Genomic DNA, 24,598 nt, shown 5'->3' with positions numbered 1-24,598 from the left:
TATGAGAGAAATATCAAGAAATAATGAGAGAAATGTGCAAGAAAACAAAGAAGAAACAATTAAAATAAATTTAGGCCATAGCAGCTCATATGTAGAAAACGAAGAGGGAATAAAATAGTACAAGAGGCCGAGGCAGATGACCTGAACCACTTGCCCTTTATCAAAGCTAAAACTCTGCAGAGAAAGGCATATGGCCTAAAGCCATCTTCCCTATAGCAGATACTTATCACAGTAGAGAGATTCACGTACGGTTCCTAAGGGCCCATGTTGAAACTGGCAATGGTTGTACAATAAGTCCACGAATTTTAAACTTTAAAATTATTACTCACCACTTCTGAACAGGCCTCAGTAAGACTCTAGCCACTGCACCACCTACACTATCTGTTTGATACTTTTATTTTCTAAATAAGCCCAACTGTTTTGTAAAACTTTATTTGAAACTTTCTGGCAGATTAAAACTGTGTGCCAGGCCATGACTAACTCAGGACCTTTGCCTTCATGGGCAAGTGCTCTACCGTCTGAGCTATCCAAGCACAACTCATGACCCATCCTGACAGCTTTACTTCCACCAGTACTTCGAGGAGACGAGGAAGCTGTGGGAGATGACGATGCCTGCACGACTGGCTGATACTTTCTCCTAACATTAGCAGATATAACTTTTCTATGTTGGTACTGTGAATGGCTGAAATCGAGGGAAAACGACAGCTGTTATATTTCCCGAGTACATGAAACTCCACTGCACAATTTTAACTGATGGCATCATCGTCTCGGGTATTCCAGAGGTAAAATATTTTGCCATTTAGATCTTTCAAGAGGATGTTATCAAGAAAAACAGATATGGTATTCCACAGGTTGGAGCTTGAAATATTAGGCCCCCCTAACTAGGTAGGTTGATTTGTGAATTTAAAGGGTAATAGGCAGTACCACAAGAAAACAAAAATGTGTCAATCTATAGAATAATGGTTGTTTCTTTTTGACCCCCTCTTGTGTAAGTCCCTCTACAATCACTAAGATTTGCTGCAAGTACGGACCCTATTTCAAGGAGGTCTAATTTGTCCCCTCCATTAGTCTCTTCATCCACAAACACACTTCCTGCTCTGACTTTTTGTTCAGTTACCCCAAGTTTTTTTTACATCACCTGTGTCATGTACTGAGTGTTACCACAGCTCACTTCAGTGGAACAGCTTACTAATGCTAAAGTCACTAGAAATGAAACACTTGCTTAGCACATGAAGCCAAAGGGAATGACATGGGAGTGGCCAGCTTAAGGAAAGTACATAAAACAGACACGTAACTTAGTAATAATAGCCATCTGGATCACAAAGTGACAGACTTCTAGTTGTTAACGGGGTTGCCATCAAAGCCGCAACTGATCACTGCTTCTACACAATTCCTTTTACATTGCTCATAGAATAGAAAGCTGCAACTGGCACAAAATATACTATCAGGACTTTGGTTGCATCACTTCACTGAGCATAATGGCAAGAGGCTTCACTGAGTAGCTTTAAAAAACAGCATCTACATACCGAGTTAAGGAGAGGAAGGTCTTACAGAACTGCTGCTCAACTCACTCCAATTGGAATATCCCCGTCATTTTGTTTCCTACATCCCTGCAGCCTTTCCATTTTAATCCTTTCCAATTCCTCCTCCTCCTCCTCCTCCTCCTCCTCTCCCCTTTACTGGGCCCCTCTTTTTCTCCAACTTCTTCCCCTTTTTTTCTTTTCCCACCTCATTTTCTCCATGACACAAAAATTACACACCCACTGAAACAGTGCCCAAAACACACATTCCAGCTTCCATTTCCTGGCTACACCACAGCATACAGCTATGCCTCCTCAGGTGTCAAGTTACTTGACAGTTGCAGATGGTTACCCGTCGCAATTATCATTGTTTCTACATGTGAAACATTATAAATATCTGAAGCTAGCAGATTACAATGCCCTAAAGTGAGCTCAATATAACACGGCATTTAAGATGACGACTACACTGAATGTGCAAGTAACCATGTTTGCTCTCACATTTGAATGAGTGTGACTGTCATTCACTCTGATCACTGTATACAGTGACCGCTTCCATCAAGTTTTGCATTTTACAGCTGACCGATCTCTGTCTGTGGCAGGTGCGGAGCCTCCCGAAGACAGCGTGGAGACAGGTGGCAGCCTACGTACCGGGGAAGCTCCTGCTGCAGACAGTAGATGTGACGCAGCAGCCTGCCGTAGAAGGCCGGGTCTTCGGCATCGGCCCGAGCTGCGGAAGACGCGCAGTCTCCCAGCATTTGAAGTGACAGGTACAGCTGCCTGGGAGGCAGCTCCGAGTATGACACGGGGCCCGGCGGTAACTTGTTGAAGCACTCTGGCCGTAGACGCGTCACGTACTTCACCTGCAATGTCACATTACAATATGTATGAATCAAGTCTTGCCATCTGTATGTCACCTCTCACATTTGCGATCTGAACGTCACCTCTCACATCCAGATGGCTGCACTGTGTATGGTCAGCAACATGTAGTGTGCTCGCTCTCTCTCTCTCTCTCTCTCTCTCTCTCTCTCTGACAGCAGTGGTGACAACTATTCAGACGTACAAATCTGTCGTGTATAGGGCCCCATTCTGAAGGCTGGTGTGTGTGTTTTTCAAAACATTAAGAAACTGAAAAATTGTACTAAAATAAAACATAAAATATTGTGCTAAAACTTCTTACATGACACACACACACACACACACACACACACACACACACACACACACACAACCTGCAAGAAATGATTGTCACGTGTCTATTCTTAAAGAAGTAGACCGACCTCAAAGAAGCATGTATTACAACACTACAACAGAGCCACGTAGTTGGCTGTTCACTAAGCTAAAAATTGATGAGCCAGCCACTCTGCAATGCACTAAAACCAACCGAAGAGCTTAAGCTGGAGTCTGGTCAAATCAGAAAACTGTTCCTTCATCAGTTCTCAGCTGCAATTTAGTGAACTGAAATAACATTCTACACACACTGCAGGATCCCCTTGTCAAAGTAAACAGCTGCACGTCAGAGTAGAATGACCAGTGTAAAGTTGGATGAATGCCACTTCATCCAATCTTTCTATCTGGGAAGAGGACTGCCACAGACCACAGCTCTGTTTTTATTTTTCATCACTTCTTGCACCTTCCTTACTCTTCCCCTTCCCTCTCCTTATTCACCCTCCCAGGTGCCCCCCCCCCCCCCCCCCAAACATGTGCGCGCGCTCGCACACACACACACACACACACACACACACACACACACACAGCACATGGATTTAAGTACTTGTTAATGAGGCTAACAATGGCATATCTAACTTGGCCACTGAGCAGAGGCTGCTGGGAGAGGAAGCAGCTCATATGTGATATGTGGTTTATTCATCTCATTACATACAATTTTCAAATCATTTGATTTGATGTACAGGAGACATGTCAAGGTTTACAAAAGACACTTTTTTCACTTTTTTAAGAGAAATACGAAAGTTTACATTATATTTTACAGTTCTAAGTTACAGCTACACATGTACATAAAATAATAAATGTAATACAATCCCTGTGTTCAGATTGTGAAGCTGTCCTCAATGAATTCATCGACAGAATAACAACACTTTTCCACCAGAAGAGTAAAGAGCATATTTTCAGTGAACCAATCTCCATTTTAAATATATTACTGCCTTTTATTTTATTGAAAATTTTTTAACCCCATATACTCTGGCGTTTGGGCATAAAGTTTTAAACGATGTGTTGGAAGTTTGAAGTTATCTCTGTTGCGAGTGCTGTAGTTGTGGTCAAAACGGAAAGTGTCTAGTGTATGTTGATTTCTATATAGGAACACCACCATCTCATATATATGTAAAGTGAGGGGATAGATAGTATTTTTAAATTTTTTTAACAGTGGTCGACAGGATTCCCGTTTTTTTGCAACACACGTTTCTAATTACTTTCTTTTGTAATACTAGGAGCCTAGTGACATTTGCAGAATTTCCCCAGAAGATAATGCCACAACGAATAACTGACTCAAAGTAGCAGTGATAAACTATCTTTCTGGTATCCATGTTTGTGGCACCTGACAAAATACAAATTGCAAATGCTAAGTTGTTCAGTTTATTTGCTAAGTATTCTATGTGTACCTTCCAATTTAAATTTTTGTCAAGATTTAGGCCTAAGAACTTCACGTGGTTTGCTTCTGTAATATCCTGATCATTACAAGTTATCTTTATTTCACTCCTTTCTACTGATTTAGCTTCAAATTGCATCATTTTGGTTTTAGTTACATTTAGTTTTAGTCCATTTTGATAGAACCAAGATTCAAGTTTTTCTAAAGTATTTTCGGCTTTTTCTGCAATATTTTCAGATACCTCATTTTCAATTAGAACTGATGTATCATCAGCAAATAAGACTGAATGAACATCAATAGCAATTGGTAGGTCATTTACGTAAAACAGAAACAGATAGGGACCCAATATCGAACCTTGTGGGACTCCTTGGGGAACTGTTTTCCAGTCTGATGAATAATTGGTTCCATTTAAAGTTAAAATTACTCTGTTTCCTACCTGACAGGTAAGAGCTAAACCATTTTAAAGCGGTGTCTCTAATTCCATACATCTGTAATTTGTGGAGGAGTAATGCGTGGTTCACTGAATCAAAAGCTTTAGTCAGATCACAGAATATACCTGTGACCTTTCTACTTTTATCTAACGTTGGATAAACTCATTTATAGCATTCACAGTGCTTTTACCCTGTTGGAATCCGAACTGGTTTTTAAAAATTATATCATTTACAGTAAGAAAGTTATTAATTTGTTTTGCTGCAATCTTTTCAAACACTTTAGAGAAGACCGGCAAGAGAGAGAGAGGGTGGTAATTCCCCATATCTTCTGTCGATCCTTTCTTGAATAGAGGTTTGATCTCACCATACTTCAATACCTCTGGAAAGCATCCCTGTTCAAAAGATTGATTTATAATAGTTGACAGTGGTTGGAAAATAATATCGTGCACATACTTGATTACAGATGATGTTATTTCATCCCACCCATGTGAGGTTTTATTTTTTAGAGACAATATTTTCTTTTCCACATCCCTTTGAGTGATTTTTTCAAATTGTTTAAGAGATGTGTTCTGGCTGTTTTCCAAATTTGTGACGCCCTGATAGAATGTCATATCCACATCCGATCTTACTACATTTAGGAAGAATTCATTGAAACTATAATTTCATTTTCATGTCTAATTTTCAAAATCTCATGAACTTTTATTTTGGCTCCTAATTCAGACTGGTTGCTGAGACAACCCCACCACCTCCTCCCAGAGCAGCCCACTTATGGTTTATAAAAGAAACAAACTTTTAATGAATTAATGCCTCACAGAAGTGACACAAAAGTTGTTGGCAAATCATTGGGATATGGTACAACCTTTCTGCTTATTTTTGTGAGTATGCACAACACAACACCCCACCATAATCGACACTAGATTTACGATGGCTACATACTGCTTTGGTTCAAATGGTTGAAATGGTTCGGAGCACTACGGGACTTAACATCTGAGGTCATCAGTCCCCTATAACTTGGAACTACTTAAACCTAACTAACCTAAGGACATCACACACATCCGTGCCCGAGGCAAGATTCGAACCTGTGACCGTAGCGGTCGCACGGTTCCAGACTGAAGCGCCTAGAACCGCTCGGTCACACCGACCGGCTTACTGCTATGGTGCACTATACTATTAAGCACTCAAGCTTGGGCACGAGCATAAACATTCTGCAGTGGCATGAACTCTACTAACTTTCACCAATCGAAAAGGGGCCAAGTTGAAAACACTTTAACAGCTCATGACGAATGTCCCCTTGAAGAGCAATGTGGCACAATCTGACTTAAAAGAAGGGGGTCAGTTGGTAGGGTACATCCTGAGGCATCAAGGAATCACCAGTTTGGTAATGTGAGAAAGGGGGAGGGATAAAAATTGCAGAGGGAGACCGGGGCTTGACTACAGAAAGCAGGTTCACGTGGATGTAGGGTGCAATAGTTACACAGAGATGAGGCAGCTTCCACAGGATACGCTAGCACGGAGAGCTGCATCGAACCACTCGTCATACGACCACTACAATGGCACACTCACTGTTCATGTAAGAGACTGTAGCTGGCATGACATGTTTCAGGGATTACACAACCCGACACACAAAATTAAGCAGCTGATCTTTTAGGTCTTCGTAGCTTCTTCAGATCGTGAGAAACTGCAGTGTCACTCCCAATCTTTTGCTTGATGTACCTTTTCTTCTAGCTATGTCTTGCCTTTCAACCAAGCAAATTACAGATGACAAAAGTTTCACATACTGCAGATACTAAAATGGATATCAGTTTTCCCACACAGCATTTGCCAAGACCACTTGGAACTTGTGAACATGCAATAACAACCTTGGTGGGGTTGGAAGCTCCTGCTCATTTTTTTCTGTATTTGCAAATTAAATGTGGGTTTTTAAACTTACACTTTCCACAAATCACAAATCAAGATGTATTTAACACACACACACACACACACACACACACACACACACACACACAACCTCCCTCTTCTCACCCCCCCCCCCCCTCCCCCAGAAAAAAAAGAAAGAAAGTACATTAACTGTAAAGGTGCCCTGAACAGATTGTTTTCTGCGTTTGTTTCCAACTTGAAAGTATGTCATATTCCACAAATTTGCTGGAGTATTGCCCACAATTCTCAAGTTTTCATACTAAAAAACCCGAGGTTTAGGAAAAACCTATGTTGCTGCACTCACTAAATGCTATATTTCTCATTTGTGTGATACCGGGTGAGGGCAAAGCAAAAAATACTACAAAGGCAAAAAAAATTGCAAGCTCCCAAGCTATGAACAGATAAAGCCAAAGTGAACAATTCAATCTTTACAATTAAAGTAGTTTTAAGACATAAAATGAGACCTACTGAATATGACGTGTCTAAATGTGTTCAGGAAAACAGGATTACATTGTGTTTGAATACAGCACAGTTTTAACCAAATTAACAAAATAACAACAGCCTGAGGTATCAGAATTATGTCCACAAAACAATAACTTTAAAATGAAAACTAGGAGAGCTGTCATTTCCACTTTCCAACTTGGTCTAGCTCATATCTTTCACCACAAGGCAACTTACTAACAAACTACTACTGTAATTGTTGCAATATAATGGCTAACCTGAAAATTATAATATGCCAGTGAACAGAGAAGAATTATACCTTTAAACTGGGGTAAAGTAGCCACTCAAAGGAAAATTGAAGTTCACCACACCATGATAACTGATAGCTCACCATGTACAAATTTTGAATCTGCATATTACGTATCACACAACATATTTTTTAGTGGAAAGGAAAATAATATACAAGAACTACTCATTTTTCTGAAGACTTAAATAGTTTACTGCTTTTCCCTACCTAAGGAGGTAATGTGGCTAGCTAAAATTTACCATGGAAGTAGAAAAGGACAAAAAACTGCCATCTCTAGGTGTTCTGGTCACAAGGGATGGCAAAAACCTGGGACACAACATGTATCAAAAACTGACATCCACGGACTGGTACCTGCAGAAACTATCAAACCACCATCAGAGCCAGGAAAGAGGTATGATTTAATACGCTCGTAATATGAGCAGGACGAATATGTGAGCCGCTGTACCTCAGACGTGAAATGCAACACTTGGAAAGTGTTCTGAGGAGCAATGGGTATTCCACAAATTATATTAGAAGTGTAACAGAGCGAAACACTCGGCGAAGTAAGAAATCAGAAAAATAAATGTCTGAAACGGCCTTTCTGCCACACATTCCCAGAGTGACAGACAGAATCGGCCGTATATTGTGCAAACATGGCGAAAGACGAATTTCAAACCGACAAGGAAGATCGAAGGGTGTCTTAGACCGGCAAAGAAGAAAAGGGACCCACTTGCATAGTCTGGAATAAACCACATACCACGCACATGCGGAACAGTTTATGTCGGAATGACTGGACGATCAAGCAACACCAGGATCAAAGAACATAAGCGACACTGCAGGTTGGGGCAGGTGGAGAAATCTGTTATGGCAGAGCATGCGCTGAGCGAGACCGACCACGTAATAAAATTCGCCGACACGGAAGTTCTGGCTGTAGAGAAGCACTATCGTACCCGCTTGTTCAGAGAAGCTGTAGAAATACAAAACATACTAATAGCTTCAACGAGGAAGCGGAAAGCCTTAAAGTAAACGGATCCTGGCTTCCCATACTGCAGCGACGACTGTCGCAGGTAGCAAGAGGAGAACTGCACCGGAAATTACCACGGAGAAGACCTCGGTTGTCGGTGCGCCAGGTACATACAGTCTGCGGCCGCGAGCTTGGCTCCAGTTCACCACCGGCGATGGAGGGTGAAGCTTTGACAATGCCAGCCATTCCTGCTGGCGAAACGTCAGTAAAATCATCAGACGAATGTCGGCTGAAGAACTCGAGACAGAAGCCAATACGCAGTTTGTCAAATTAAATTTCCCCAAGAATTCCCAGTTTACCAGATTTCCCAGGTAAGTCACCATCTGGATATGAAACAGGGAGAGACTTAATTACCACATCTGGACCTGCCGTAAGCATAACAACCGCTGACTGCAGACAGTCGAGAAACAAACCTTACACAACAGAAGTCCACAGGTGTACTGTCGGTGCTGTTTCCGATACGCACAATATTTCCTTAAGTGACCCTGTTATCATCAGGTTCTGATGTCTCCTTCAGAAACAGTATGTTCCTTTCCGATCATTTTAATTAAAAAGTTACTGCGACTGGTCAAGTCATCTTCAGCGCAAGTGAGAGAGTCAAAGGTTGAGCAAAAGATGAACTACAACCAGTATACCGGCTTGATAATTTGGACAGCCCGCCCGAAGACATGGACATAGACAACAGCCGCTAGGTGGTGCCCCCTATAACCTGCGAGTGCTGCTGTCGCTGTCACTGCTCTACGTATGGGCCACGACTTCCACGCCAACCTACTGGCAATCACGGGGGCCCTATAAAGCCGGCAGCGCAGCGGCTCAGAAGCCAGTCCTGTTTTGACTGCACTCTTGTGTTGTTCATCGTATGCACTGTTGTCAGTTCCTGATCTCGCTATGTCTAGACTCTCGATCTGGTTTATTCTTCGGACTTTTACACCGCCATATATGTTCGTGGTTTTTGTCTTAGTTGTTGTTGTTGTTGTTGTTGTTGTTGTCCATAGCTGTCATCCTGTGGGTTTTTGTAACTCACCATCGATGCCCTCGGCTGGTTGCAACTGTGGTCACGTCCCAGACAGTCTTGCCCACCCTTATTTCCACAATTTAACAATACTGAGGAGGATTGCGAAACTTATTGACAGGGGCTGGAACACTGTGCCGCTTTTCAGGTTTCTGATGACCATCTCCAACAATTGCTCTTCCTTTCTTCGGCTTCCCCGGAGACCTTTTTCTTACTTAAGAAATTAGCTTCCCTGTCAAACCCTGTTGCACTCACTTTCGAGAAAATGTGTTCATTATTGTTGACCTATAATTCACAACTGTTGTATGTGGTTTCATTGCACCTAGAGTTACATCAGTACTAGAAACAAGTGGACCAGTCTTATCGATCGTGGGTGACGGATATGCAAGGTCCGAGTCGTCATTGTGATTTTACCTTTGCCAACCCGTCCTGCAAAACTTCATATGGCGATTCCCTGATCCGTGACAAAGTGGTTCAATTGGCTCCCAATCCTGATGCCCTCAAGTTTTCTTTGACGAGATACTGAAAATGGCACTCTTTCGAGATGGTGCAGGCAGCAAATGAACTTCTCAAGACCAGCACCCAGATCGCTGCAGTTCAACTGCTGCCACGGGGACAGAATTCTCGCCAGCCATCATCCCGACAGTGGCAGCGTGATTAATTACTTTTGGATGTGCCAATGACCTCCGGGCAGCTAGAGCAGTCGTGATGGCACATCCACCGGGTCTGTCTTCTTGTCCTGACTGTTTTGTGAGGCACCAACGGCAGACTACCCCAATTGTGGGTACACTCCATTTGTGTAGCAAGGATTTATGTCTCCGAACTGTCTGCCATCAGGTAAGTCTAACCCTACTCCTAACTTGTGTCAGCGTTTGGTGCACGAGCTTCAGGCCACCGTTGGCCAGGACAATCCTTGCACCCACAACTACTCGTCAGGACGTTCGTTTCCAAGTAGACACGGGAGCGCCGGTTTCCCCGGTCAATCTCCCGACATTACTCAGCGTCGGTCCTGCCCTCTCGCAAGCTGGTCGCATATGGTGACTGCACTATTCTCCTCAGAGGTCAATTCAGCACTACGGCCACCTGAAATATGGTTACACAGCTGCTAATGCTGCGTGTTGTCAACAGTCATTCCTGTGGCACCATTTTCGGCCTGGATGCTGTCTCACTGTTCGGGTTCTCCATCACAGACAAAGTTCAGGTCATCTCAGACACAGTCCCCTTCCAGGAACTTGGTGACTGTTGTGCCTCTTCCGAATCTCTGAGCCTGGCATGAGGTGCGCCACCTATTTCTTTACGTTTAGATGCGGTGCCCGTTTCTCTCACGCACGTACTCTTCCAGTCTCCTTACGGACAGCCATTTAAGCTCTAATTCTATTGCCTTCACGATGCTCGGATCATAGAACTGGTCAAAACTAGTGCTCGGGCCACACCCCTCGCCGTAGTCCAAAGCCAAATGGTTCCCTCTGGCTTTGTGGAGATTTTATGTCAACGATCAATGTCCAGGCTCTAGGAGAAACCTATCCCATACCACATGAAGAGGATCTCCTCTTGAGATTAATGTTTTTCTAAAATAGACCTTGCTGAAGCTTGCTTACAGATACCACTAGATGAGAAATCACAACACATTGTCGTCATCAATATGCGTTTTGGCTAATACAAATACAAGCATTTGCCTTTTGGGATCCCTTCTGCTCCAATGATCTTCCCAAGATACCTGGAACAGTTAACCATGTCCATCCCAGCTTGTACCAATTACCTGGATGACTTAATTGTTACAAATACGAGGTGCCAAGACCACCTGCGTAACCTACATACCCTCTTTACTACACTCTGGGATGCAGGGCTCAAGTACAGTCTGCACAAATGCCAGTTTTTCCAATGCCAGTTTTTCCAGGAACAAGTGGTCTACCTCCCCATAGACGGGAGTCAGCCCACTGGCCATAACGTTTCTGTTACTGACTCTCTCCCACATACCCAAAACCTCTAGGAGTTGCAGGCTTTTTTGGAGGAGTAAATTATTATTCTAAGTTCCTCCTGCAGGCAGCACACATTATGCAGCCCCTCAAACATGTAAAAGAAAGACATTCCGTTTCAGTGGTCAGTGGCCTATGAGCAGGCCTTTATACAGCTGAAGCGCATGTTATGTTCTGCACACTGCCTTAACCCCTCTCTCCCTAATCACGCCCCCTTGTTTTGGTTGCGGATGCTTCTCCCTATGGCATTGGTGCAGAGCTGGCACATCATAATGATGATGGTACAGAGCAATCAATCACCTATGACCCAGAACACTGATGCCTGCCCAACAATTATTCCCAGATCGAGAAAGAGGCACTGGCAATCATCTTTGCCTTGAAGAAATTCCAAGTGTATGTAATTGGGTCGCGGTATACACTCATTACAGACCACAAACTGCTCATAGCACTCTTTGGGTCTCAATCTCAGCTTCCAGAGCGGACGGCCCAGAGGCTACACTGTTGGGCCCTTTTCCTTAGCTTCTACAATTACACCATCACGTGCAAGCCTGCTGAACAACATGCAATTGCAGATGCCCTCTCACGCTTACTTTCAGGACCAGACACAGTGTTTAAAAAACTGGAGCTCTCCTGCTTTTAACATCGATGTGGTATGACAATACACCCTGGATGGGTTTCCCATCACTGCTACTCATGTGGTGTCACACACACACCGCGACTATCTTGCGGCATGTCGCACTGTGTCCTACGTGGGTGGCCCACTTTTTTTTAAAAGTCATCTGGTCCCAAGGTCTAGGCCTGCATTTGCCTCTCTCATTGTTCGTATGTCCATCTCCAATGTGCTCCTGCTTGATGCAGAAGCAGGTACCCACAATATTGTCACCCAAATACTTCATGCACTCAAGCCTTGAAACTCTTCCATCACGGGCACTGGGGCATGTCTCAGATGAAAGTCCTCGCTCCACCCGTCTTTCGCCCCCTGGCCTACTCACCGTCACCCTTGGGACTGCATTCATCTAGTTTTGCTGGCCCCTTCCTCAGCTCAACGTGGCTTATTGTTGAGGACACTTATTCAAACTACCCCTCAGTGGCCAGCACGGTATCCACCACCAGAGCGGCTAAGCTCAATGGTCTTCTAGATTCTTGCCAATGAAGGGATTCCCCGCACCATCGTCAAGGACAACGGGCTTCAATTGACTCCTACGGCCTTCGAACAGCTCTGCACCGCTAATGGCATCAAAAACCTGTGTAACCCTCCATTTCACCCCTCCTCCAATGCTGAAGCAAGCTGATCGTGTGCACATACAAGCAACAAATGTTAAACGCGGCAACAGCAGCACTCACGGTGTTCCTGAGCACTTATAGGTCCACTCCCGTCCATGACCACAACCCGGCAGAACTCCTTCATGGTCATCAGCCATGTACCCTCCTCCATCTCCTAGCACCCCAACCCAAGTAACCCCAGACCTGACATGCAGGAGGATGTCCTACTAGTCCGGCTGTTTGAGCCTGTTCCTATGGGGCAAAAGCCTCACAGATGCCAGCTACAGTGGTTGCCACTCGTGGGTGGTGCCTTACGATAGTCGATAGCCCGAGAGGTTCAGAATGTCGGCACATGAACCAACTCCGTCCACACCTCCAGCAGTGGATCACTCCGAGTTGGAGTCCCCGCCCTAACATGTCCCTCCACGTCACGAGTACCATTTGCACTCCAGGACACTGGCGGCAGCTCCCGTCGGTACAGGTACGCATGTCGAGACATCACCACTGCCTCTGGCCAGTCCGCGGTCATCCACCACACTTCAGTTCCCCAGTGCAGTGCCTCACATCCTGTGTTCCTTCTCCCAGTTGGCACTTCCACCGACGGGACACCACCCGTTCACCTCCCTAAACATCGGCCAGCGCACTTCAGGCTCTGTTATCAGGCTATCAGGTATACCGGTCCGACAATTTGGACAGCCCACCAGAAAACACGGACGCAGACAACAGCTGCCGAGAGTGCTGCCGTTGCTGCCACTGCACCGTGCGCATGCCTCACCTGCCGTGACAGCCTCTCGGCACTCACTAGAGCCCTATAAAACTGGCAGCGCAGGGGCAGTCTTTCTGTGGGTTTTTGTGACTCACCGTCAATGCCCACTGCCAGTCGGCCTGTGTCTCTCTATTGTGTCAGATTCCGGTTACAAGACTACTGATGCCACCAGCAGTGGCTGAGGTAAGAGGAAGTCTGCCTGAGAACACACTGAGAGAAGAGAATGCCGATTGTAACATATGCAGTAGCCTCAGCCTCCCAACAGCTAATGACACGAATATTATCGTATTTAAAAACGTTCACCACAGTAATCATTAAACAGATACCACAGTGATATAAGAATTCATGATGTATACAATTTAATAATAGAAAATGGGCACCCTGTTGTAAAACTGATCAACCACTAGTGTATACAAAGATGCAAGATGTAGGGGACAGTGTGAAGAATTGGGGCCCGAAAGTAGCAAAAGTAATAATCTAACTGTTAATAGTTCGGTCTTTAAGATATGTGCAAATATCGTCAGGTGAATTTTCTATGCTCTTTTGGTGTTGTAATGATGCCAATTCTATGTATCTCGCGATCATTCGTCGGTACTGAACTGCCTTCAGGACAAGATGCAAGGCTGAATAAAAATGTGATACAAAACAGGGCTCTGAATGAAGGATGGTAGAATACTGATTACCTGACCACAGTCATTCTCATGCAAACTGTGTAAATCACAATGGCTCACAGAACCACAAGACAAATATTGGATAATAGATGACCAGAAGCTGTGCAACAAAGCTGCTTCAGTGGAAAGTGTCCATACGTACTTGAAATAACACACACAATGCTGAAATTGTACCAGGCATTGGCCAGTGAAGAACAACTAAATCGGTGCTATAAACAGGCAGAGAATTAAGAAATGACAGGGATAGTATGTAATGTTGTCAGGTACTACAAACGTTCAGTTACGAGGTGCAGTGCTTGATCACCTACGGGGGCGTATGGGTTACAAATCCCCTGCCTCCAGTCTCAGGGGTGGTTCCGTATGCTGTGGTCACATTCAGTGCAGTGTTCGTGGGAGAGGCAACATCAATGGCACGGCTCGTGGCACTCCACCTGCCACTGCCAACATCTGGTTGTGTCAGCCGAGTACCTCATTCTCCTCCTCTATTATACTGAGCACAAGGCCCAAACTTCACCGAGAACATAACTGTAGTCACACCAGTGTACGGAACAATTCTGGAGATGTGGGAAGGGGGGATAAATCACCTGCCCACAACAAGCCGATCAACGAGTCTGCACACTCTGTGATGGCGACAGGATTGCTCGTCGAAATACTGTGCCCGTCCGACACAGAGTACCCGAAATTACCCTAAGGATCAACATACAGTGGAAGAAGCCAAAGAATTACAAACCTTGTCGGGACTGACACCGTGGAGCACTTGCAGGATTGCCCAGGCCACACACCCTTTGAGGGCGCTCCTGTCATCTCGCACAGGCCGATCCACCAGTGCCCTCACAGATGCGTACTGCCCGAACACGCTGAACTCACGAATGTGCAGTGTCTTTACGAGCTTCAGGTACTTCTCCTCAGGCCACGTCTCGACTGTAAAAAGATACGAGCAAATGGTTCAGACAGCACCACAGAACATCCAATCTATAGGAAGAGATGCAGTCTGCCTAAAGTTAAATTGTATTCCAGAAAACATATCAACAATCTATGGCTACAGGAAATGTTCCATCACAGGCTGCTCTTGCCTGCATTTAGATTTACAGTTATGATTATGACAATAATGCACACCAAAAAAAAAGATACAAGTACTTTTGTAAAAAAAAAACCTTTTTTTCTGATTCTACACACTTTTACCTATTTTTCTACATAGTTGCCTTGTTTATTTAAGCACTTGTCATACCGTACAACTAAGTTTTTAATTCCCTCTTCAAAGAATTCGGCCGCCTGCTCCGACAGCCAAGAGTTCACGGCCGCTTTCACTTCATCATCGTCATTGAAGCGCTGCCCGCCAAGATGGTGTTTCAGGTACCGGAAAAGGTGAAAATCGCTAGGAGCAAGGTCGGGGCTGTATGGTGCACGGTCCAGAACTTCCCAGCCAAAAGAATCAATCAAATCCCGAGTCTTTTGAGAGGTGTGAGGCCTAGCGTTATCGTGCAGGAGCAAAACTCCTTTTGTCAGCATGCCGCGCCTTTTGTTTCGAATTGCTCTGCGGAGCTTCTTTAGAGTTGCACAGTAGGCATCTGTTGATTGTCGTTCCTCGTGGCATAAAGTCCACTAGCAAAACACTGCACCGGTCCCAGAACACAGTTGCCATAATCTTGCGCTTTGACAGCGTCTGTTTGGCTTTGACCTTGACGGGTGAGGTTGTGTGTCGCCATTCCATTGATTGTCGCTGGCTTTCGGGAGTGATATGGGATACCCAGGTTTCATCTCCAGTGACAATTTGACTCAACATGTCGTCCCCTTCTTCCTCGTAACGAATCAAAAAGTCCAATGAAGTGGCAAATCTCTTCCCTTTGTGGTCCTCTGTGAGGAGTCTGGGTACCCACCGAGAACACAGTTTCTTAAAGTTTAGGTTTTCAGACACAATTTTGTACAAAACCGACCTTGAAACTTGTGGAAATTCCTAAGAAAGAGTGGAAATTGTGAATCTTCTGTCCTCACGAATCTTTGTTTCGACTGCAGCCACCAAATCACCAGTGATCACAGAGGGCCGGCCTGAGCGTTCTTCGTCATGGACGTTTTGACGGCCATTTTTTAACTCTCTAACCCACACTTTACCTTCACTCACTGCATTCGAGCCATAAACTTCCGTTAACTGACGATGAATTTCTGCAGCTGATAGGCTCCTCGCGGTCAAAAAACGTATCACTGACCGTATCTCACACGCGGCGGGCGATTCAATAATCGTAAACATTATAAAGTAGCACAGTGATGCGTACAAGTCAGCTACTGAGCTGCAACTTGCATCAGTGTGAACGGGAAGGATGCCGGCAAGTGGCGCGGTGGCTTGTTGCGGTGTCCGCGCGAACTACGGGACTATACGCGCGACCGGCCCTTACTTAAAAAACAACCCTCATAGTTATTTAACTGTAATTATTTCCATGTCTCAGTACTCATATGCACTGCTCTTCATACGTAGAAAGAATAAATTTTCTAAAATTATACTTAATGTCATCTGTACAACACATCGGCTGTTGAGATATTCTAAACAACCACAGAGCTCTCCCACTAACAAAGATAAACTGATGACACAAAGTATTCTGTATACCGACTGCCAATCATTCAAGCAAACATGCAGGAATTTTATAATAAACCAATCTGAATATAGCTGACTTAGTTTTCCTGCTGTTCAATCATGTGAACGAAACCTGAGAGGTCTTCAAGCAGTAATTTTTTAGTGTACTGCTACTGTAGAATCAATTCAGCTGTTTTATTGATTGTACTTAATTCACAAGATTGATGTTGAAATTACACAGCCATATAATCACATTGGAAATCCGTAGTCCTTTGTGATTTAAACAATGAAACTGATGCACTATTTCTTTATTTAAAAAATGAACACCGATGCAGGTTTCCAAAAACGCCAATTACAATCAATGGAATTACGTTGTCAGTAATACTATTGTAAGATAAAATATGCCAGTTCTTGTCTGTACCCAAAATGGAGGCAAAACAACACAGCAAGCAGATTCATACTAGCCTTACATTGTCAGATCAAAACCACTTATAAACTGCACATCAACGCGTGTCGCAAATTGGAAAGTTACCATATTTTGCTCATTTTCAATTGGTAATACACAGAATTCTATTCTGAGCTAGGCCACTATTAAAAAATAATATGTGCGCAGTATACAGCAACACAGTAAGAATTAAATGCAGTCTCCTACAGTCAACTTTACTCCTACTTAACAAGTTACACATCTTAACCATAGCTCCAGAGTAAATACCAAGGGCACTCAACAAGTAATGCAACATTTTTTTCCTTGGCCAATTTCAGTTGATAAACTGCAGAATTTGTTGTGGGACATTGTGGAAACTTCCCACTTCGGCCCCTACAGTTTCATGAAGTTCCGCTACACGGCGGTGTTATACGTAGCATTAAAAATGGTGTCCGTTACGGAGGTGCATTCCGAGCCGAGAGGTGTCATCGAGTTTCTTTTCACAGAAAACCAGAGCGTCATGGATATTTGTAGACTCTCTCAGTGTGTCTAGTGAGACACGTCAGTGAATGAAAGCACAGCAGGTCGTCGAACAAGCTATCGGCCATCACTGCAACAAGGACGCACAAACCTGTCCGATCACCCGTGTGCCGTCCGTCGACACACAGCTGTGACTGCTGTAATGTCGGAACTTGTGGACACTTTCATTTCAGACGATTGACAAGTGACAGTCAAAAACCTTGCTGCACAACTGGACATCTATCAGTAGCGCTCACACTGATCCGCCAGTCGAGGTACACAAAGGTGTGAGCCAACTGGCTTCCTCGCCGCCTAAAAAAAAAACAAAGAATAACGAAGGACTATTTGCGCAGAATTGCTCGCACATTTATTGAGTCAGATTGTGGTAATGTTTTGTCGATCATTATCACATGTGAAGAAACGTGGGTATGTCACTTCAAATTGGAAATTAGCCACACCTTCAGCTAGTTAAGTCACGGCAACAGTCTTTTGGGATCTGAAAAGATTATTCTGTTCGATGTTCTCCCTCGTAGTGCAAATGATAGACTCTGAAGTGTACTGTGCTACCCTAAGGAAATTGAAAAAATGACTTCAGCGTTTTTGTCACCCCAAAGTGTAAACCAGTTCCTCCTCCTCCATGACAACGCGAGACCTCCCTCGAGTCTGCGCACCTGAGAGCAGCACACAAAACTTCACTGGACTGCTCTTCATCCATCTTACAGCCCGGATCTCGCACCTTCCAACTTCCATCTCTTTGGCCCAATGAAGGATGCACTCAACACGAAGCAGTTTGTCGACGACAGGGAGGTTACCGATGCGGCGAGACGTCAGCTCTGAGGTGGTACCGTGCGGACGTACGGGCCCTCATGGTAAGGTGGTGTAATGCTGTCACGCCGAATGGAGATTGTGTAGAAGAATAGGGTTCTTTAGCTATAAGAATGGGGAATAATATAGTGTATTGGAATCCTGAATACGACCAACTTGCTTTTGCAAAATGAAAGAGTTGCATTACTTATTTAATGCCCCTAGTAATTCTATTATGCAATAATTTACTGTTATTCAGAACATAGTAAACTGTTTAAATTACGGTTCTGTATGAAAAAGTTCATACGATTATCCATGACTTGCTCAGAAGGGAGTAAAAACTTTGATTGTTTAAGCAGTTATACAAAATGCCTGACAGAATTAAGCTAAACCTGATGAAAGTTTCTTAAAATCAGCTCTTCCTATTGCATACAATTATTGTTTCAAGTTTTTTAGCTAATTCAGCACAAAAAAATACGCATTGCTTTTTCCTAAACTAAATGTTTTTACTGTTATATAAACTAACCTATGAGTGGTCAGCGTGCAGCCGTATTTAAATGCAGCTATGTAAAATATTCTGTAAACTGGCTACACCCTTATGATTTGAAGCACAAATGCTGCATAAAAATCTATTTAAGTACAGCAAGCTCCATATTATTAGTGCGCCAATTATGTGGTTTGTGGATTAATCATCATCATCATCATCATCATCATCGAAGACTGATTATGTCTTTCAGCATTCAGTCTGGAGCAGAGTCCCCCTTATAAAATTCCTCCATGATCCCCTCCCTATTCAGTGCTAACATTGGTGCCTCTTCTGATGTTAAGCCTATTACCTCAAAATCATTCTTAACTGAATCCAGGTACCTTCTCCTTGGTCTACCCCGGCTCCTCCTACCCTCTACCGCTGAACCCATGAGTCTCTTGGGTAACCTTGCTTCTCCCATGCGTGTAACATGACCCCACCATCTAAGCCTGTTCGCCCTGACTGCTACATCTATAGAGTTCATTCCCAGTTTTTCTTCGATTTTTTCATTGTGGACACCCTCCTGCCATTGTTCCCATCTACTAGTACCTGCAATCACCCTAGCTACTTTCATATCCGTAACCTCAACCCTATCGATAAGGTAACCTGAATCCACCCAGCTTTCGCTCCCATACAACAAAGTTGGTTGAAAGGTTGAACGGTGCACAGATACAACAAAGTTGGTTGAAAGATTGAACGGTGCACAGATAACTTAGTCTCGGTACTGACTTCCTTCTTGCAGAAGAGAGTAGATCGTAGCTGAGCGCTCACTGCATTAGCTTTGCTACACCTCGCTTCCAGTTCTTTCACTATGTTGCCATCCTGTGAGAATATGCATCCTAAGTACTTGAAACTGTCCACCTGTTCTAACTTCGTTCCTCCTATTTGGCACTCAATCCATTTATATCTCTTTCTCACTGACATTACTTTCGTTTTGGAGATGCTAATCTTCATACCGTAGTCCTTACATTTCTGATCTAGCTCTGAAATATTACTTTGCAAACTTTCAATCGAATCTGCCATTACAACTAAGTCATTCACATATGCGAGACTGCTTATTTTGTGTTCACATATCTTAATCTCACCCAGTCAGTCTATTGTTTTGTGGATTATCAGTGCATAATTTGGCCACATTTTGAAAAAATAAGAAATGGAGCCTGAAGTATACTGTGTATTTTCATTTAGAACGATCAGAAATGGTGCAGGCTTCAATCTGCACCCTGATAATGAGCATGCCGTAGATAAGCACGTAAGTCACCTACTGGAGTCCTCGGCAGAGGGAGAGAGAAAAGGCTATGTGATCGAGGAATCCCTTATCGCACACACTGACACACTGAAATGCTTTGGTCCGTTATTAAAGTATGCACGACATAATTTGTTTCACTAAATTGTATTTTACTCTGGAAAATAAGAACACTCATAAGGAAAAGTTGGAAAAAAAAATATACTTCTCGAAATTGAACTGAAAGCAAATTGTACGAAAAACAGTGTGTATCAAGTGTAATGTCGCAAATAAGTTTTGAGTTACCAGCATGTAATACTGAAGTGATGCTGTGGGCTATCAAATGTGGCAGTAGCATGATGTTTTGTAAATACAGTATAAATCAGTTTCCAGTAAAAAAAAAAAAAAGTATTTGAGTCTGCTTTTATCAGTTATCCGTGCCGCTCGGTGACACATTAACCCAGATAACTGGGATGTTGCTGTAAATAATCTCGAGCAAACAATGAAAAGTCAGGGTGACCAGAAGGGAGACGCCGACTGTGACATGTGGAGGATGTAAATCCTCTCCCTCCTGTCTCAGGAGCAGTATTCCATACACTGTGGTTGTGTGTGGTGCAGTGCATGCAGCAGAGCCAATACCAATGGCAACAGAGGTTTAAGGTCATTTTGAACATCTGACAGAATGCACACTCCAGTTTCAGATCACCACTCAATTGCTTCGTTTTTCTGTCTTCTACTGCCACACCAGACTGGGCAACAAGTGACTAAATGGGAGTCTTAGACCCACTTAACGATTTTATGTAGGACCAGAATTTTTTAATGTTCTCCCCTGTAAGGTATGATTGTGGTAGTTTTTACAGATGCACAATCTCTACTAACTTGCCTGTCACCATTTGTGCCTTCTCTTTTAAACCAACAGTGCAACAGCCTTTGCTTCCTCAGAATTTTCTGAACTTTGTTATTAAACCACAATGGGTCTTTTCCATCCCTAATCCATTACTCGGCACATACTTCTCCAGAGCGCGATTTAGAGTCTATTTAAACTTTGCCCACATTTCCTCTACATCCACCATACTGGAACTAAATGATATCCATCCAACATTGGCACTATGATGACATCATTATCACTAATCCCTTTTCCTATATCGATAATTGATAATACCAGGCCTATTTGTTCCTATATAGTCTATAATATTTCCATTGCATGTGGGTTGTTTAACTAGCTGCTTAAGAATTTTTTAGGAAAATTGTGTCAAAAAGAACTTTTCAAAACTGCCTGTCTGTACCCCCTGCAATGAATCCATAGACATCACAGACTGTAATAGGTAGGTTAAAGTAGCCTCCACCTAATATTGCATGATCTGGGTATTTTTGCACTACTGAGTGTAGACTTTCTTTGAATGAATGAAACTGTCACGGCGGAATTGGATGGTCGGTAAAAATATCAAACGATTAACTTTATTTCACCTAGGCTTGTTATACGTGCCCAGGTAACTTCACATTGAGACTAAAAATTGACCTCATCAGAGATAATATTTTTATCGATTGCAATGAACACAACCCCCACCTATGGCATCTAATCTGTCTCTGGCTATTCGTTCTGTCTCTCGCTAAATATTTCAGAGCTTTCTACTTTGGTTTCAGACAGCTCTCCATCCTGAAATCAATCTGACTATGACAAATTTCCTGCAGGACAGTAAATCGTGGAACTTCGACAATTTGCTGATAAAATTTTAACAGTCAAAGTGTCTTTACTGTGAAAGCAATCTAATTTTGCAAATCTGCATTTTGACTGGAGTGTGTTTATCAGAGAACCCCAAACTATCATCTAGCCTAGAAAACCCTCATGTACACTCCTCAAGTATTGTGTTACATGAGCAGCTGCTTCCTTTGAATAGTGTACCAATGATGTATCTAGGGAAGTCCTACAACCCCACACGTGACAATGCAGGTCCAGATATCTGCAGCCGAGACAGTCAAGAGTCGACAAAGCCTTTAGTCGAGACAGACTACTCGTCTCCAAACCAAAGGACCCCGATCAACTCTGGGAACAATGCTGCAAATTGTGGGCTCCGCTTGCTGCCTGTGCGCAAGACCTTTACACAACTTCTGCCAAGCACCAGTACAAACCGAGGATGGCCTCAGAACCCAATTGACAGACGTCACTAGTGCCAACATGAGCCACAACCTGTAGACGACTGCACCCTGGATGCTCAATGGCTGCAGGCAGGTTCCCTCCACATCTAAGATGAGGCCTCCCAGCAAACATACGGACTTCACATTGGATTTCTCTTTGTCCCTGAATGCTCTTTCCCTTAGAGATACCGTAATGCACCTATGTATTTTCATTGGACACATCTCAATATCTTAACTACTTTCAATAGGTGCGTGCAGCCTGTACGAACTGTTTAAGGTACACCATTTTCTGTCAACAGGTATAGATGTTTTTTTACTATGCTAATGCAGTTTTGGTGTTATACCACAGTCTTTACTGCTGTACAACACATCAGGAAATATGCTGCAGAGAGAACAACAAAAACATCAAACTATGAAATTTGTTAACACATGTGCCCTATCTGACCAAAATAACCTGCACACCCCTACATAATGCGGAACTGACCACTAAGACTTTGCGAAAGATAGACCCACCAGTAGAAAGGATGCCGAGTATTACATTGCCAGTAGAGAAACAGTAACACCAGAATGAGTCACTTGAGAGCTCAGTAATTTTGAGCATGGACTGGTAATTGAATGTTAGCTGAATAACAAATCCATCACAGACATTTCGTACCTTCTAAAGTTACTCAGCTCAACTGTCAGTGATGTGACTGAAGTGGAAAAGCCAAGGGATGACCATAGCTGAACTGCCGAGCCCCCGCAGATGTCGTGTATTGACGGACGGGGACTGTCAAGTAAAGGCATTAATGAAAGACCTGCTAGCACAATGTGTGCAGGGAGGCACTGGAGTTCACTGACGATAGGAGAAAATACAAAAATGCAGCAAATAAAGCAGGCGAAAGAATCCAAACATCTAACAAATTAGTGACAGGTAATGCAAAATGCCTAAGCAGGAGTGACTATAGGGGGGAAAACATGGATTTAGTGGCATATTTCACTACGGAAAGATACGTATCACCTATAGAAAAATTAAAGAGGCGTTTCAAGAAAAGATGAGCAACTCTATGAATTCCAAGAAGGGAAAGCTAAAAGGTGAAAGGAGTAGAGGATCTATACAAAGGAGATGTACTGGATGGCAATATTGTAGAAATTAAAGAGGATGTAAATGAAGAGGTGGCGAGAAATACGATACTGCAAGAAGAATCTGACAGAGCAGTGAAAGACCTAAGTTGAAACGAGGTCCCGAGAGTAGACAACATTCCGTCAGAGCTACTGATAGCCTTGGGAGAGCCAGCCACAACAAAACTCTAGCATCTGGTGTACAAGATGTATGAGAGAGGTGAAATACCCTCAGAACTCAAGAAGAATGAAATAATTCCAGTTCTAATTCCAAAGAAAGCAAATGCCGACATGTTAATATTACCGAACTATAAGTTGAATATGTCATGGTTGCAAAATACTAACATGAATTATTTATAGAAGAATGAAAACACTTGAGAAATGTAGGAAGCAATTCTGACCCTATAGCTCATCTTAGAAGATAGGTTAACAAAGGCAAACTTATGTTTGTAGCATTTGTAGAGTTAGAGAAAGGTTTTGACAATATTGACTGGAACATTCTTTGAAGTTCTGAAGGTAGCAGGGGTAAAATACAGGGAGCGAAAGGCTATTTATAACTTTTATTGAAACCAGACAGCAGTTAAAAGAGTCGAGGGGCATGAAAGGGAAACAAAGGTCGGTAAGGGAGTGAGACAGGGTTGTAGTCCATCCCAGATGTTATTCAGTCTGTAGATTGAGCAAGCAGCAAGAGAAACAAAAGAAAAATGTGAAGTAGTAACAAAATATTAGGGAGAATAAATAAAAACTGAGCTTTGCGGATGGCATTGCAATTCTGTCAGAGAAAGTGAAAGACTTGGAAGAGCAGTTGAATGGAATGGACAGTTATCTTGAAAAAAAAAAAAAAAAAAAAAAAAAAGATATAAGGTAAACATCAACAAAATCAAAACAACGATAATGGAAATAATGGAAAGCAGTTGAAATAAATCAGATGGCACTGACGGAATTAGATTAGGAAACGAAACACAGTAAATGAGATTGCTATTTGGACAGCAAAATAACTAATGATAGCTGAAGTAGACTGGCAATGGCAAGGGAAACCATTTCTTAATGAGGGAAATTTAAGATCAAGACAGATTTAAGTGTTGGGAAGTATTTTCTGAAAGTATTTGTATGGAATGTAACCACGTATGGAAGTGAAACACAGACTATAAACAGTTTAAATAAATAGAAAATAGAAGCTTTTGGAATGAGGTGTTACAGAAAAATTATGATTAGTTGGGTAGATCACATAACTAATGAGGAAGTACTGTATAGAAGTGGGGAGAAAATAAATTTATGGCACAACCTGACTAGAAGATGGGAATGAATGGTAGGACACATTCTGAGGCACCAAGGGATCACCAATTTAGTACTGGAGGGAAGCGTGGCAGTTAAAAATTGTAAAGGGAGAC

General features: G+C 43.1%; 1 protein-coding gene across 3 annotated transcripts in view; it reads right to left on the bottom strand.

The window, feature by feature from the left end:
• LOC126108708 (uncharacterized) overlaps window positions 1-24,598 on the bottom strand; it is a 68,478-nt gene that overhangs the window by 5,461 nt on the left and 38,419 nt on the right. For all 3 annotated transcript variants that reach the window (XM_049914027.1, XM_049914026.1, XM_049914025.1), the window contains exons 4-5: window positions 14,640-14,830; window positions 2,169-2,380 (exon numbers count right to left, since the gene is read on the bottom strand). In XM_049914027.1, the coding sequence (XP_049769984.1) occupies window positions 2,169-2,380; window positions 14,640-14,830 (403 nt within the window). The remainder of the gene's footprint in view (window positions 1-2,168; window positions 2,381-14,639; window positions 14,831-24,598) is intronic.

This window comes from Schistocerca cancellata, chromosome 11 (genome assembly GCF_023864275.1).
Source record: "Schistocerca cancellata isolate TAMUIC-IGC-003103 chromosome 11, iqSchCanc2.1, whole genome shotgun sequence".
Classification (NCBI taxonomy): domain Eukaryota; kingdom Metazoa; phylum Arthropoda; class Insecta; order Orthoptera; family Acrididae; genus Schistocerca; species Schistocerca cancellata.
Note: the sequence above shows the minus strand (reverse complement) of the source record. Positions and strands in the feature narration are given on the sequence as shown.